Source organism: Triticum dicoccoides, chromosome 7A (genome assembly GCF_002162155.2).
Source record: "Triticum dicoccoides isolate Atlit2015 ecotype Zavitan chromosome 7A, WEW_v2.0, whole genome shotgun sequence".
Taxonomy (NCBI): Eukaryota; Viridiplantae; Streptophyta; class Magnoliopsida; order Poales; family Poaceae; genus Triticum; species Triticum dicoccoides.
In genome coordinates, this window is record NC_041392.1 from 737,477,417 (window position 1) to 737,494,594 (window position 17,178).

General features: G+C 43.2%; 1 protein-coding gene across 4 annotated transcripts in view; it reads right to left on the reverse strand.

Annotated features, from left to right (window-relative positions):
- Nucleotides 1-8,323: 8,323 nt before the first annotated feature.
- The window catches only part of LOC119328586, a 9,386-nt gene continuing 531 nt past the window's right edge, over nucleotides 8,324-17,178 (reverse strand). The window contains exons 1-8 of one of the 4 annotated variants that reach the window (XM_037601568.1): nucleotides 16,816-16,976; nucleotides 16,572-16,734; nucleotides 15,890-16,491; nucleotides 11,868-15,806; nucleotides 11,526-11,626; nucleotides 10,320-10,555; nucleotides 9,980-10,079; nucleotides 8,324-8,838 (exon numbers count right to left, since the gene is read on the reverse strand). In XM_037601568.1, the coding sequence (XP_037457465.1) occupies nucleotides 12,895-13,896 (1,002 nt within the window). In that variant the 5' untranslated portion in view covers nucleotides 13,897-15,806; nucleotides 15,890-16,491; nucleotides 16,572-16,734; nucleotides 16,816-16,976 and the 3' untranslated portion in view covers nucleotides 8,324-8,838; nucleotides 9,980-10,079; nucleotides 10,320-10,555; nucleotides 11,526-11,626; nucleotides 11,868-12,894. Of the gene's footprint in view, nucleotides 8,839-9,979; nucleotides 10,080-10,319; nucleotides 10,556-11,525; nucleotides 11,627-11,867; nucleotides 16,492-16,571; nucleotides 16,735-16,815; nucleotides 16,977-17,178 lie in introns of those variants that run through there. The other 3 variants (XM_037601570.1, XM_037601569.1, XM_037601571.1) reach the window with 3 other exon arrangements.

Consider the following 17,178-nt stretch of genomic DNA (forward strand, 5'->3'; position numbering starts at 1 on the left):
GCTACTCGTATATAACTAACCTAAAAGAGAAGCCAGCAAGCCGGATATCCACGGTGGCATATATGAATTTGTCAGCTCCATGTCCTCTCCGCGACAAAGGCCGATGGCCGCATAGCCGAGGAGTGCGACTTGAACCCGTCGCCCGGGAGCAGAGGACACCGGCGACGCTCCTTGTCATCCGCCACGCGGTGGCCAGCGCAATCGATCCGTGTCCAGATGGGCGCAGTATGCTGCACGACCATGTGTTGAGGCGGTCGGACGTGGCAAAGCAGCCCTTCACGGCCCGTGGGTCGGTGACGGAAAGACTGTGTTGACTGCTAAGGGCGTCGAGCGTACCGAACTCCAGCGATGCAGGGCCATGGATTTCATGCATGTGTGATACGGCCTAACCATGGTGCGCTTCCTCGCAATCACCGCACAGCCCCTTGCTGCTCCCGACTCTGCATCTACTTCTCCTTTAGCTCGATCTGGCTCCATAAGATCCTTGTGGCCGCATTGCTCCAAGCACCCCTCCTCTGCAGACCTGACGCACTCTCTGCGGTCACAAAAATTGACAACCTCAACTTCTATTTCACAGTTGATTCAGACGACATGCGCCAGTGTGTTCTTGATCAGCTACCGATCATTGGGAAAAACTCTCTCTCGAATTCACCAGCCTACCAAATCCCTCCCAATAACCTACGATCCACGGCCCTCTAATCCTGCCTAGCCTCCTCGCTATCTCTAAAGACTTGGACGACTCTTTCTACCAAGAAATTGGGGACGCAAATCATGTTGCGGATAGCCCATCTTCTTTGCATGCACGTGTTGCCGCCACATGCAAACCCATTGTGTGTTTTATACGGTTCCCGCTCACGCTCTTCCTGATCTCGTTGCGTCCACCTTTCTTACTCTATTCGGGGGCTGCCATGCCGATCTCCACATCCACTTCCAACACTGCGCCGGCAACAACTTCGATTCCGTCCTGCTCTCTGGCCACGCGACCAATGTGATCCGAAAGCTTGGTGATTTCTAGCTCTTCCTTTTCCCCGTGCTCATGCTCGCCCGCGAAAGCCAAAATTCAACCTCACTACAGTAGTATTGTGCACCAGTGCACGTCTGCATAGCCAAGCGCGGCATAATCATGTACTCCAAGATAATTATGTATGCCAACGAGGCTCAAGCAATAAACAATCACGACTCATGAAACTGTGATTTTTTTTAGAACTGTGAATATTTCTTTTTTTTTCATTTATGTTTTATTTTCTGTTTTTAATTTTCCATTTTTATTGCTGTTTTTCCTATTTTCAAAGATGTTTTTAATTCATGAACATTTTTTTGAAACTGTGGTTTTTTTTAATTTGAAATCGTAAATAGTTAAATTCATGAACAATTTTTTGAAACTGTGAATATTTTTTATATTCATGAACAGTTTTAGAAATTTGTGAAACATTCTCTTAAATGGTCAACATTTTTTGAAATTGCGAACATTTCTTGAAAACATGAACAGCTTTTAAATTCTTTAACCATAATTTGTGAAGATTTTTTGAATTACTGAATTTTTGTAATTCATCATTTTTTAAAACAAAATCGCTGAAAGCCACGGCCTAGTTTACACGGAAGCCGACCCACCTCCACGCCATATGAACCTGATTTAAAAAGGCATGGAACGGCCATACATACGGCACCCACCCTCTACGGGGCCGGCCCTGCCGCGCAGGAGGCCACGACCTATGACACAAGAAGTACCGAAACAATACAAAATGTAATTCATTAGCCGCTTGGGTCGTTGTTTGTAAACTGAATTGTAAGAATGTTTTGTAGCTAGGAAAGAGGAAATAAAATTAAATAAATTATTAACAAAAAAATAAAATAAGAACAGCGTCGGCGTCAAATTATATATTAGAAAAAAAGACTGACGTCATTCCACACTTCTAGCCCCCCTCATGCATGAGTTACATGCAACTTCAGGTGACAGACCCGTGGCTTGGCCCAGCTAGAAGTGTGGTGTGACTGCTTTTTGCCTCGGCAGACATATTTACAACAGCTTTGCGTCGTCGGCAAATAGATAGGCGGATACACACTATTTAAGCTGCAAAATAAGTTCCATAGCAGGCGATGTGGTACTATTAATAGAAGCGGAAGAGAAACGATAAAGTCACGACCTGGCCTGTCGGATGGATTGTTTTCGGCCCACCAGACGTCTCGGGTGGATTAGAAGACGCGAAACCGTGTCCATTGTTTTTTCCCTCAAAAAAAAAAGAAGAAGACGCGAAACCGTCGCTCACCTTCTCTCCTCGATACCACTCAAAAAAAAAACCCTTCTCTCCTCGATCTGGTCTGCCCAGAGGAGGCAGAGCCGCGCGCGCATGCCATGGCCCCGTGTCTTGGGTATGACACTGCACGAGATTGAGTTGAACAGTTGCCCTGTTTAATTTCAACAACGACGACCACGCCACAGCCTGGGACGCGAGCACCGCCACCAAAAACGATCAGTTTTCTTTTTACTGTTTTCTTTTTTATATCTATTTTTTTGGGAAAAGCTTACTTTCACCTGACCGACCACGCGCGCCACGTCCGCCGGCTCCGCGTCCGTCGGATCGTATGTGATCGGATGGATGAGCGTCCTAGCTTCTGTATCACGCACGTCCGTTTTCTAAAACAGAGCTCTTGTTTTAGAACCAGCATTCTTGCAACTGGCAGCTCCGTTGACTGGGAGGGCGACGCTTCTGGATTTGGGAGGGCGGCGGGGCTAGCGGCGCAGGGCGTTGGCTATTAGGCGACAAGGCCTATCCAGCGCCGTGGCGACGGCGAGGGGTTCGTCGGTGGCCGACGTCGACTCCAGCAGGTATGGATCTGAGATCCCCCTCCCCTTTGCCCGCATCTTCTAGCGATTATGTAGGTGTTCATGGCGGTTCTCCCGGGGCGGCTTGATCCATACCACCGAGATGACGAGGACGGTGCGACTAGGAGGAAGACGGCTGGTTTGTTGGAAAGTGGTCGTCGGTGTAGGTAGTTCGGCGGCGTTGTAGGTCGCTGGTGTAGTTAGGTTGCAGGATTTGGATCTGCGGCAGGATTTTTTTACATAATTTCTGCACTGGTAATGTCATGCAAAGGGACTTGAAGCTGCAGGATCCGTTGTATTATTTCTGGATTTCTGGTGCTCATAGTTCCCGTAGAATTCCCTGTGATTTTCTCTGAAGCTCATAGCTTATGATAAACTTAAAGTTGCAGGATCCCGCGCGGCCAGTTTTTTTCTTTTTATTGCAATAAGGGTCTTGTTTCTGCAACACAGGACTAGTTTCAGAAGGAAGAAAAAGTGATTCAGCACTGAAGTTTTTTTTTTGCAACTTGGGTCTTGTTTCAAAAGATTTCTGCAACATGTCTTTTGTTTCTGAAAGAAAAGAAAAGTTTCGGTTGTGAAGGGTTTTTTTTTCTGCAACAAGGGTCTTGTTTCAGAAACATAGCCCGAGTTGCAGCGCCGGAGGAGCGCCTGACGTTAGAGAGTGAGTGGTCAAACATTGCAACATGACGCATGTTTCAGAAATATAGCTCCGATTGCAGGAAAATGCCGAAGAAGCGCCGGGCGTGAGAGCTCGTCGTCGGCGTGTTGGATTGGAGCTAGCAGCTGCTCGCGGGGCTGAGATGGAGGAGGAGCAGCAACTCCGGCGAGCACGGCAAGGACTAGTTCCTCCCGTGCGTCGGCGGAAGCGAATTTTCGATGGTGGGGGCTGGCGCCGAGCTGGGTGCAGCTTTGTCAGGATGGGGGACAGGGGAATTTGTTTCTGAAACAGAGGGGTTGTTGCAGGAAGTAAAAGGTGGTCACGCCGCGTGATGGTCAGATCCGACGGCTGTCAGGGCGCTGATCGAATGGAGCTCGATGCGGCGGGTGTTTTCAATGCATCCGCCGGCCGACGCGTAGCGGCGCCAAGAAAAAAAAGAGCGACTTAGCTAAGAGGAGACGCGTGGGGTGCTGTCGAACCTGGGAATGAAGGAACTGCAGCCGTAGGCGCTGACCAAAACTGAGCAAGTTCGACTTGGTGTATAAAACGGCATCCTCTCCTTTCGTTGGTGCGGATTTTTATGGAGATAACTTCGGACCTATTGATTTTCAATGATGACAGTATAACAAACATAAAAAGTAATAAAAGTTACATCCAAATCCATATACCATCTAGCGACGACTATAAACACACAAGCGAGCCAAAGACGTGCGGCTCGCCGCCGCCATCGCCCCTCCCTCACCAGAGCCGGGCATAACTTGTTGTAGTAGACAGTCAGGAAGTCATCGTGCTAAAACCCTTTAGAACCAGTGCACCAGAACAGCAACCGTCGTCAATGAAGAATAACGTAGATCAAAATGATCCAATTCAAAGACACACGAACATAGACGAACAACAACCAGATTCGAGCAAATCCATCGAGGATAGAACCGCCGAAGACACACCTCCACACACCCACCAATGATGTTATACGCACCACCAGAACGGGGGCTAGGCGGGGAGACCTTTATTCCATCTTCAAGGAGCCGTCACCGTCTCGTCTTCCTGAGCAGGACACAAACATTAACAAAACTCGAAGGAACAACTAACAATGAAGCCCTCCTGTCGGTCTTTGCCAGGATCCGCCGCACCCTCATGGCCCTAGAGCACTGGAGACGAGGCGGACCTGCGGCGGCACCGATGAGAAGCACGAAGCCTTAGCTTTGTTTTGGTGCAGTTTGTTTGCCCATTAGTAATTTCCTTTTTCATCACTTATAGAAAGGAGAAATGCTCAAGCCAAAATGAACTTCTTTGAAAGCTCTATTTCTTAAGGGAGCGGCTAAACGTCAGGTGACTGAATATAAAATTTAGGTCAGTCATTTTTCTTCTTCTTTAACAACTAGCTAACCACAGACGTGAACTACTGGAGGGAAAAAGCAGCCGTGGTGCCCAGCCCATGTGGGAAAAATTATACTGTCAATTTGTGCAGTCCGACACTGCATAAGTACGTACAACATTGACTCGCTTCATCTCTCATATCTTCGCATGCAACACTGAGTATCCTTCGTTTGCACCAATGATCTGTCAGGTCGGCTAGTATTAGCTAACTAGCTCGAACCAGCTGATCAGTCCAACATGCAACTGCAAGACCGTATTATCAGCTAAACTACACTAGCAAGCAACACTCCACATGCACAGGCAAGACTCTATTTTTTTCTGTGTTCTCTCCTCTAGGCTGGCCCGCCCAGTTTTTATTTTCCATTATCCGTTGCGGCTAACTACTCTACACAAAAATGAATGATAATGCATGCGTACAACAGCTCGAACTGTACGTGAGTAAGCAAGCGATCAAAGAAATGAATAAAGCACAACCTACTATACAGATACACACATGTGCTAAAAATCATATATAAATTGTATAATCTCTCAACTTTTTGGCACATCCTTCAATCGAATGCAATAGAGCATGAAAATAACCACAGTCCAGCCAAAAAAAGTTTTCCAAGAATAATGAGCTGGTGGCATTGGTATTATCCTTAAAAAAGGAAAGAAAGAAATCAAATAAAATAAAGACAAAAATTGCACATAGTTTACACAGAAATTGCGCTTATTCATAATATGCAAGAATAAGCATATAACAATAAAAGTTTCAAAAGAAAGTTTTCTAAGAAGGAATGAATTTGTGGCAAGGTGTTACCCTTCAAAAGAAAGAAGAGTGTCAAACAAAGAATAAAGAAATGCACACAATATACAAAAAAATTGTGCTTTTCAAATATATGCGGGAATAAGCACAAAATAGTGGATTGTTTCTTAGAAAATTACACTTTTTAAAAATAAGCAAGAATAAACACATAATAGTGGATTTTTTTTTGTAGAAACAATATTCATAACAAGAATTGATTAGAGGCATTGGTATTACTCTTAAAGAAGAAACAAAATGAAACAAAATCTAAAAAATAAAAATAATTAAATATTCTAAGAAATAATGAATTAGTGGCTTTGGTATTACCATTTAAGAAGAAAGAAATGAAATAAAAACTAAAACACAAAAAATACAATCTAAAACAAACAACAACAAAATTTGCATCCAATATACACAAAAATGCTCTTTTAAAAAATAAAAAAATAGGCATATAATAGTGGATTTTTCATAAAAAAGGAATAAAGAATTTGTGAAATTTTATTACCCTCAAAGAAGAAAGGAACTGAACGAAAACTAAAATAAGATCAAGATACTGAAGTTTTGCAAGAAATAATGGATTAGTGGTTTTGGTAATACCATTAAAGCAGAAAGGAAATGAAACAAAACTAAATAAACTAAAATATGAAGTTTTCTAAAAAAAGAGTGAATTAACGGCTTTGGTATTCCCTTTAAAACTAATAAAATCCAATAAAAACTAAAACCTAATAAAAATAATTAAGTATTTTAAGGATGAATGAACTAGTGGCATTGGTATTTACCCTTTAAGTAGAAAGAAAGGTAAAAAAAGTAAAATAAACAATGAAAAATCTGCACAAAATATACACACAAAATGCGCATATTCAAAATATGCAAGAATAAGCATAGTGCAAATATGGCAAAAAAAGAAGTTTTCTAAGAAGGAATGAATTAGTGGCATTGGTGTTACCCTTAAGAAGGAAGAAAATAAAATAAAACTAAAACTAAATCAAAACAATAAAGTTTTATAAGAAAGAATTAGTTAGTGGCATTGTTATTACCCTTTGAGAGGAAAGAAAATTAAGACAAACTTACACACAACTTTTACACTAATTTGCACTTGTTATAATATGCATAGAAAAATTATATAATAGTGCAGTTTTTTCACATATAGATAGTATTTATGTACATACATTTACGCCCACCGAACATCCTAAAAATATCCATAAAAGAAAATTTTAAAACCAACTAATAAAGAAAAAGAAAAAAGAAAAGCAAAAAACAAATAAAAACAGAAGAAAAAAATATAGACAAAAACAAAAGAAGATAGAGGAAGGTTGGGTCGTCATACGGGCTGATGGGCTTCAGCATGCTAAGGTCCTGGTCAATTGAATTTCCAGCCCAAAATCAGACACAACACACAACAGAAAAAAAAAGGAAGCGCAGATCTTGAAGCAGCAATCAACGGTCAGAAAAATCGACTGACCCTAACTCAATTTTCAGGCAACTTGCATATAGCTAAAGTGATTTCTTAAATAGGAGTTCCTTCGAATGTTATCTTGCTTTGACTTTGTTGCAGCTTGTAACCCATGGAATAGACGGAGGCGCATAATTTTGCTACACAAAATAATACAATATCATGTGTAGCGAACTCCACTAGATGAGTACTGAAAATAATTCTGGCTTTTATGGCCGCACTACCAAGAGGCCATATATGTCCTTTGGCAATGTGGATGGCTAGTGGCAGTGGTTGCTCCTAGTAGCGGTGCCAGAGCTATAATCTTGTGTATTTAACTTGAAGTTGTGTAGTCAAATATAGGTCACTCCTAGTGGCGGTGCCGGAGCTACAATCTTGTGTATTTAATTTGAAGTTGTGTGATCAAATATAGGTATTCGTATTATTTTTTGGTAGAATTTCTAGATGTGTATGCTGATTTTACCAAAAAGTTGGGTAGTCAATTGACTACCCAGTTGTACATGGCTTCGCCACTAGTTTGGCATGGATTTCATATCTATATTCATATGGACTCACCCCAAAATACTACTGTACATGGGTTGGAATGGTTTAAATCTTCAAACACTAATAAAAATGCACTATTGAATAAATTGCATGGATCTTTGATCTACTTAAATCGAGGGATTTCACTTCGTCGAATATCTTCAAAACACATATTTAGCCTTCTGCTATCATATGGAAATAATTCCATTAATTTTGGAGATACCCACAACACACTTATAGTTCAAACCCTAAATAATAAATAAACTGGATATAATATGATATAATCATGATTCCAAAAATATTGATTATTTTTGTGGGGCTTTGTTTTGTTCCAAAGAGGCTTGAAAAAAAGTTTATAATTTTTTTTCTACAGGAAGAAGTTTTCATAAATTTTTAGATTATTTCGAACCCTCAAATATAATTAAAACAGCAGCCAGCAATTTATTTTAAGAAATAGTCAGAGACAAAACCCCCTATTTGGGCGGCCCACTTGGGCGCAGCTTACTATACTGCACCCAGTGAGCGTAACATAGCACAGCTAACCCACCTAGCGCCATGTCCATCCTGTACCATATAGAGCAATTTGATAAAAGACAGTTTGTACCAAGGAAAAGTGTGCCATTGAATCGAACAAAAAGAAAGATGTGCTATTTCATCAAGGTACAGAGAAAAGCGTGCTATTATGTCAAATTGCTCGTACCGAAGTAGTAGTAAGAATTGCCTGCAAAAAATAATAATAATAGTAAGAAGTAAAGTTTCATGCTTACACCGAAATTCATAAAACAGAGGAGATTACAACGTACAACACTTGTATGCAAATAATTCCTTCGAGCTGCAAGATAACTCAACTAATAAGGATCTACTCCAGCTCAGAAACCTCTTGTCTGATCAAAGAATCATCTCTTGTACCACGGTTGGATCATCTTCGGAATTCCTCTCCTGTAGCAGTGTCATCTTCAGTGATCATCTCTTTCGCTGTCCCTGTGGGATCATATTCAGTGTCAGATCCATCCGCAGATCCACAAAGTTCACCAACGAGCTAGTTACCACCAGGATTCGATTTGAGTACTGAAGTTCAGTCGGTCCTTTCACATATACACACAGCATGGTTGGCATGGAATTCGCCTCTTCCCGGCATGACTTCCATTAGAAGTTGGCATGCCTCATGTGCGGTCATTTGCGCTCCTATGTTTTTCTGGAAGGGGGGACATTGACACTTCCTGTCACGATAAATAGCGATCATCAAATGTTGTAACATGTACTTATTTTTTCACGTGAGTCTATGGATAGGGTTGCGACTGCATGAGCATGAAGACACAGGCCAAGACCACAGAAGCTCAGGAAAGTCCATCATTCCAACATATTCATCAACCATGGTCAATAGATTAAAAAAAACTTTAAACACACATAGTAGATAGCATGAATAAAAAACAAAATGAATTAGGGATTAAGCAATTGTTCTTGTTCTTATATTCTTATGAAGCGCAACTAAACTTCACAAACCAAAAGGTTAACTGGAACACTATAATCTAGTTCTCAGTAGCATATAAATGGTCATCAGCTGGTGCTAAAGTTAGGTCACAGATTGGCATCAAGAACAACAATATTAAGTTAGTTCCATTCCTGATGAAGTGAAATGCAGACCAAAAATCAGTAAAAAAAATGCTTGGTAGTACCATTGATCAAGAAAAGAAACCAGTTGTGGCTCTGTAATTCTTTTGTAATTTTCTGACCATTTAAATTATATAAACATAGGTGACTGATTTGAGAAGAACTAGTTCCATGCAAACTAACATATGGAATCTGTTGGAAAGCTTTAAAATGCGTAAGAAGCATGGGCAATGTTCTCCTGTAGACAATAATTTTACGAAACCAACGGTCAAGCAAGTCCATGCAAAGTTGGCACATTGCGTACCATATATAACAGAGCAAAATCAGGATAAACATGTCCTCACAGCACCATTGACTAAATCATTTCTCTTGGATCCTATCACAATTAATTCAGGTTATGTAACCGCAAGCAACTCATGTCTAATGAACTATTCAGAACAGATAAACCTTTAAACTACAAAAAGGGAAAGTGAAAGGCTAATATATATGGTTCACTGTTGTTTACTTCATAGTGTTTCAACTTTCCATTTAGAGGGTGTGAGCAAGAATAAGAACTGCTTGCTACCGTTCCACTGTGAACCATATCTATTAGCAGGATGTTGAACTAAAACATGGCAATAGATGCTCTAACGGGCATTTGTTCAACTCTAAATAGAAAAAATAACTTCTTTCCATACAAAATCATGAGCAACATAACCTTCTAGGAGATATAAACTTCAAATTTAGACGAGGAGAAAGGAAATGAACAACCTCTCAGGGAGCAAAGCAAAATGCTGGTTATCATCAACTTGTAGTGCATTTGCCAAGAGCCTCCTCTCTGCATCAAAATAGAAATTGTACTTCAGTCCACCTACAGGAAAATTGAGCTGTTACTTTCTTAATAAACTGATATGTCAAATTGTGCTTGTTAAACAAAAACGATACAATAAACTGTAACATTCGATGAAAGCTAGAGCAGGTGTATTGTATCATATAGAACTAGGGAAACCTCTCCTGTGTAGATTAATTAAGCAATACAAAAGGATGCAACAGCTGAATCAATTTAGCAAGAAAAAATGAATCAACATCTTTATCAATTCTAACCAGTTACCTTTTCAGTTAGAATATCCCTTTCAACAATCTCATGCAGAATGGGGAAACTGAATTTCCGATGTACTCTGCTGCACTAGAAGCTACTACTGATAGTGAAGCAACAGTGGGGACCCAGCAAAATCAGTCAGTCCTCATGCTCAACACCAGATATAGTAGAAAGTCAATCCTCATACAAGGTAGACAATAATTTGTTGGAAAGCTTTATAATATGTGAGGAGCATGGGCAATGTTCTCCTGTAGACAATAATTTTACGAAACCAATGGTCAAGCAACTCCATGCAAGGTTGGCACATTACGTACCATATATAACAGAGCAAAATCAGGACAAACATGTCCTCAGAGCACCATTGACTAAATCATTTCTGTTGGATCCTATCACTATTAAATATTAATTCAGGTTATGTAACCATAAGAACCTCTAATGGGGGGAGTTCACTGTTATTTACATGATGTGTTCCAACTTTCCATTTAGAGAGTGTCAGCAAGAATAAGAACTGCTTGCTACCGTTCCAATGTGAACCATATCTATTAGCGGGATGTTGAACTACAGGAAAAGAAGACAATTGTTTAAATTACATGGTCAATGATTACTGAGATATGTAAAAACTGTGCTAAGTTCTGGAAGTGGGAAGAAAAGGAAAACATACAAAATTTGTCAACCACACGATACAAGTAAAAATGGCCTTCTGTTCATCCTTATCATTTTTATGAGCTTTTAGATCATCCAATTTTATGTGAAATTACTTGCATTTTGACTGAAATTTTAAATTTCTTAAAGGAGATGATCCTTACACTTTCTAGGGAAAATCAAGCATATAAATTATCACGTGAACACCTTTTGTCAAATCGCTCTTATAATAATCTCAGGTAACATATGTTGAGAGTATCTACTTGCTCGATGTTCAGAACTGGAAAATAATAATTTAGCCATGTCCATGGCTGGAGAGACCACGTTGTTTCGTACAATACTATAGGTGTCAGCATTTAATTTGTTCAACTCTAAATACAAAAAGTAACTTCTTTCTGCACAAAATCATGAGCAAACATAACCTTTTAGGTGTTCACTTACTGGTCAACAAAGGTGGTGTTTGTTTCCTTGAAATAATTATATAAATAAAAAAATCGCAGGGGTACACAACTGTAGTATGAAGAGAACAACGGATAGAGATATACACTTCAAATTTAGAGAAATGAAATGAACAACCTCTCAGAGAGCAAAACAAAATGCTGGTTATCATCAACTTGTAGAACATTTACCAAGAGCCTCCTCTCTGCATCAATAATAGAAATTGTACCTCAGTCCACCTACAGGAAAATTGAGCTGTTACTTTCTTAATAAACTGATATGTCAAATTGTGCTTGTTAAACAAAAACGATACAATAAACTGTAACATTCGATGAAAGCTAGAGCAGGTGTATTGTATCATATAGAACTAGGGAAACCTCTCCTGTGTAGATTAATTAAGCAATACAAAAGGATGCAACAGCTGAATCAATTTAAGCAAGAAAAAATGAGTCAACATCTTTATCAATTCTAACCAGTTACCTTTTCAGTTAGAATACCCCTTTCAACAATCTGATGCAGAATGGGGAAACTGAATTTCCAGTGTCTTCTGCTGCACTAGAAGCTACTCCCTCCGTCCCATAATATAAGAGCATTTTTTATACTAGTGTAGTGTCAAAAACGCTCTTATATTATGGGACGGAGGAAGTACTACTGATAGTGAAGCAACAGTGGGGACCCAGCAAAATCAGTCAGTCCTCATGCTCAACACCAGATATAGTAGAAAGTCAATCCTCATACAAGAGCCACTTGTCTGTGCTGTGATTACAGCAGGACAAAGGAGAAAGCAGCAACACAAATATAGCAATCTCCGTAAAGAACAAGTATAAAGAACAAGACTAGACAGTATAAAGAACAAGAACAATTATGTCTGAAAACACGGTAATAAAGAACAAGTATTTTGTATGATCGGGCAAAAAGAGCATTAGTTTCATCGAAATGAACTCAAAGTATTCAAGAATTAACACCACTGATCAGTTTTCTCAGTAAGCAGGATAACTGCCCCTAGATGTCTATGATACATCAGAGCATCAGAGCAGAGTGCTTGTTAAACAAAAATGATAGTGCTTGCTAAACAAAAATGATACATAAGAGCAGAGTGCTTGTTAAACATGCAATTTTACACCTTGACATACAAATCAGAAGTTGTTAGCAAGAGCATCAGACACATACATATCAACATATCCACATCAAGCCCTTCTGCAATACACCAGAGATAAGAAATTCTCTAAAATGATGAAAAGGCCAGAGTAGAAACTCCTTTCTACAAGAACCACTTGTCTGCTGTGATTACAACAGGAAAAAGGAAAAATGCAGCAAGACAAATATAACGATCTCCGTAAAGAACAAGACCAAACCAGCATCCAGACAGTATGAAGAGCAAGAATTTGTTTCATCAGGCAAAACTAGCATTAGTTTCATCGAAATGAACTCAAAGTATTCAAGAATTAACATCACAGATGAGTTTTCTCGGTAACCAGGATCACTGCCCCTACATTGTCTAGGATTTCTATGGAGATGATGGAAACTTCTTCCTGGGCCCTTCCTGGAGCAAGAACAAGCCATCACAACTAAATGGGACAGGCTTCCTTTTGTTCAAGGGCAGCGAGGAGCCTACCAGCTCCGCTGCCCTGAGGATGTGCCGGATCGAGAAGTCCTGGGCTTGGCTTACTGGGGAGTCACCCACCTCCAACAGCAGCAACCTTGTGGATGAGGTGGATCCTCCCGCGGACGAGTCGGAGACTGCCTGGTCGATGAGCGCCGGCGATGAGGACGAAGGGGCATCCGCCTTCTTGGGGGGAGCCGGCGAGGAGGCGGCAATGGGAGCCGGCGTCTTGCCGGGAGCAGGGGAGGAGGCGGCTGCGGGCGGAAGAGGCGCCCGGGAGGAGGAGGAGGCGGCGGCGGCCGTCTTCTTGCGCTTTGCCTTGGCCATCACGCGTTCCTTGGCCTTGGAGACGGCCTCTTCTCCCCGCGGGGTGAAGTACACCTTGGTCAGCACGAGCTGGTCGCCGCCGGCGAGGCGACCAGCGTGGCCGGCGAGCGCAAACTCCTGGGCGATGTAGCCGGAGCGCAGGTCCTCTCCCTTGGGTCCCTTGATGATGAAGGACAGGTTCTGGTGGGTGCCGGCGATGCGGGAGGCGCCCCATATGTCCACCGGCGCACGCTCGGACTTCCATGTGCCGCCGGAAGCCATACGGCATTTCCAGCCATCGTTCTTGGCCTTGGCCCGGACGCGGTTGAGGAAGTAGAGCGCCTTCTTGCCGTCGGTCGAGGCGGCGGAGGGGTGGGCGCGGAGGAGCTCTTGGGGCTCCCGATCGTAGAGGTCCACCCCGGTGATGACGTAGCGGGGGATGATCCAGTGCGGGACACCCCGGAGATGGAGGCGCAGGATCTCCAGCAACTGGAGAGACCCCTCGTCCGTCCAGGGGGGCGGGGTGGCAGCCGGCGGCCCGGGGACGAGGGCGGCCGACTCCATCGCAGGCTCGCCGTCGCAATTGGCCTCCTGGGCCATTGGAGGCGGACAGAGATTGCTTCCGGTTTCTTGGCTAGAATTTCTTGGGACGGGGTGAGTTGCCTCGGATATCTTGCGACGGTGGGAGGGGGATTGCGTTTGTTGGTTGGGGCCGTTGCGTTTGTTGGTTGGGGCGGGAGGGGGGGTATTTGAAGGGAGGAACAGGGGAGGCTCAGCAAGCCCTCTTTCCTTCCGTTCAGTTCAGTTCAGGGCCAAAAAAGTCCCCTCTTTCCTTAACTGAGCCCCCTTTTTTCAAAATGTTATTATTTTCTTTTGCCAAATGAAACACCTAAAAAAAGTTTACCCCACAGTCAATACGGCGCAGTACATTGTTGTTCCTTTGGACATCCAATGTGATATTCCACAGTCAAGTTAACTGAAGAAGAAAGTTCAGACGAGGAGCAGAGGAATTGGGTGTCCCAACTTAACTGAACTGAAGTAGAAAAAAAAAACTGGTTCAGAGTTCAGAACTCAGAAGCTAAGGCACAAGTCTGGTTCAGAGCTCAAATGAGTTGGATGAATATATCTGTACAGAGAAGAGAAGATGCTATGGCGCCAACGCGCTCGAGTCACTACTATCAGAGAGGGGGAACAAATCAGCATATGTATTTTCAATGAAAAGCCGCATGTCGACAGAGGAAAAATAAGATCAGGGAAACTAAAAGATGCAGAGGGGAACTTGGTTCAGGAAAAGAAGCAGATTGAGGAAATGGCAACAGATTTTTTTTTCAAGAAATTATGCGAAACTGATGATACTGTTGAACCTGATGTTGCGGCTGCCGTTGCGGGACGGGGGAAGCAAAAAACTCTGTCTCAAGCTAGACTGAATAAGAGATTTTAGATGAGGGACAGAGGAATTTGGTGTCTCAACTTAACTGAAGAAGAGATTTAAGAAGAGGGACAGGTGAATTGGGTGTCTCAACTTAACTGAAGAAGAGATTTCAGATGAGGGACAGAGGAATTGGGTGTCTCAACTTAACTGAACTGAAGAATCAGCGTAAATGTTAACAACCCAGCTATGATTCAAAGGTTGCAAGCCATTGATGGAGGAATTGGAAGCTAACTAATGGAATTCATGGAGGGGATAGGGGAGGAAGACGAGCAGTACAGGAACGGGAAAGCGGAGAAGACGACACCACGCCACGCTGAGGCCGAAGCCCTTCCGTTCGTCCCCGTCTTCAGATGCCTTTCTGTTCTATTTGTACTCATCTCATGTACTCCCTCCGTCCCATAATGTAAGACGTTTTTTGACACTAGTGTGGTGTCAAAAAACGTCCTACATTATCGGACGGAGGGAGTAGTAGTTTGCTGGCAGGCCCGGGCCCAAGAGGCACCCCTCTGTACGGCCCAGCTACAGAGAGTGAGGCCGCTGACATTCCCTCTTCCTTAAATTTCGGCTTGCCCTCAAGCCAACTCAATGTGGAAACCAAAGGGATCCCATGGTACTTGGTGCTTCATGACTTCGCCAAGGTGGCGGTGGCCGGTGGGTGCCGTAGTTGAGGCGGAACTTGGCGAGGTTGAGGTAGCAAACAACGCTGACTTGCTCAAGAAAGTAGTCGTCGCTGATGTTCACTTGGTCACAGAAAGCATCAAGGTAATAGTGTTGGTTGACAGAGACGTTGTCAGAGCATGGTTGAGGCAGTGGCCGTGGTAATAGGTTGGAGCTACAACATTCCTCCTTCCTATGACTTCAGCTTGAGTGAAAAGTCCCAGGAAATAGAGAAGGGCCCAGATGCCTGGATCCCCTGACAACTTGCCTTGACAAAACTCCACACTGCAGGAGCTCCAAATGGCAACATAAGCAAGGAACTGAAATGCCCGTGGAAGAACGAGGAACACCCAGAAGTACATGACGGTCCATACGCCATCGGTAACAACAACATATGCAACAGGAATCCATACACTGTCACCTGGATCCAAAGTCAGCATCTCAGCAGGAGAGCACTCGGCCATGGATTGCAGATATGTATTGTCAGGAACAGAGCACGCATACCAGTAGTCAGCTTGGATACTGATAATGATATTGAAACCAGATATCTTCCATGAGCTCACTTCTTTGGAACAAAATTCAGTGGTCTGTAGCATAACCAAACATGCAGTAATAGGTCTATCGTCAGTTATCCTCCAAATCATCAGCCACATGTAATGTTGACCAGGAACATGCCGCAACGATGGAGACCAGGCTTTCAACTCAACTGAAGTCCATGAACAACTGAGAGGTCGAACACAAATAGCTGCAGTTATACCAATGCTAGCTAGGTATTTGGTACCAGCATTTGTTTGCTGTCCAGGATCCCACGGCAATGCCAAGAAAGCAGCAAACAAAGACCTGTGACCAATAATATCAAGTAAACAATAGGTGCGGATCACATCGTACTCGGAGATGAGGCTACACACTGAAGCAACGGTGATGCAGTAGCTTTGGTAATCAGGCATGTTGGCAATGCGCTCCAGTGAAAGATGTATGTGCATGTCATGAAGAATAAAATGTGTTGGTGTTGCTTCGAACAATCCTTGCCTCTTGGCAACATCCGGGCATGCTAAGTCAAACAGCATGCAATTTCCACTTGGTGTTTTTCAGCATATTGGATCATCCTGAAGAAAAAACATGAAGAATAAGCTCATAAATTCCCAGCAATTGCGAAATAAATTCTGGGAAGCACAAGAAGATATACTTGAAATTGGGGTACTGGCTTAATAAAATTGGAGTACTGGCTTGTTGAAATCCAGCCCGACTAATCCTAAGTGGAAATTCATCTGCTGCTGCTGCTGCGTGGTGGGTGGCGCTCCCGGCTAAGTGGAAATCCCCCCCGGCTTCTCGCTGGAGGTGAATCGATCCTGCAAATAATTGGTACTCGAGGATCAACGGGGGGAGACAGGGAAGCAAATCTTCAGTGCCGAGGGGGAAGAGCAGCAGACCGGGTGACCATCTTGGTGGCTGGAGGCGCAGCTCCCGGTGGCGCGCCACCACGCCGGCATTCAAGATGAGGGGGGAGCGACGGCGCGGTGGTCGTCGTGGGGCGAGTCGGCGTGGACGGCGCGGTGGCCAGGGAGAGCGCGGAGAGGCAAGGCGGGGACGGGGGCGGGGGCGGGAGCTGGGCGGGCAGAGAGACGGCGGCCAGCCAGCAAGGTGGAGGTCAGCCGCGGCGCCGTGTGGGTGGGGAAAGGGGACAAGGTGAGGGAGCCCGATCCTCTAACATGCTGCCGTGTTCTTCTTGTGTAAAAAAGTGAAGGGAAGTCAGGGAGCTTATGAATTGAAATTGAGTTTTTTTGAAAAAAGGT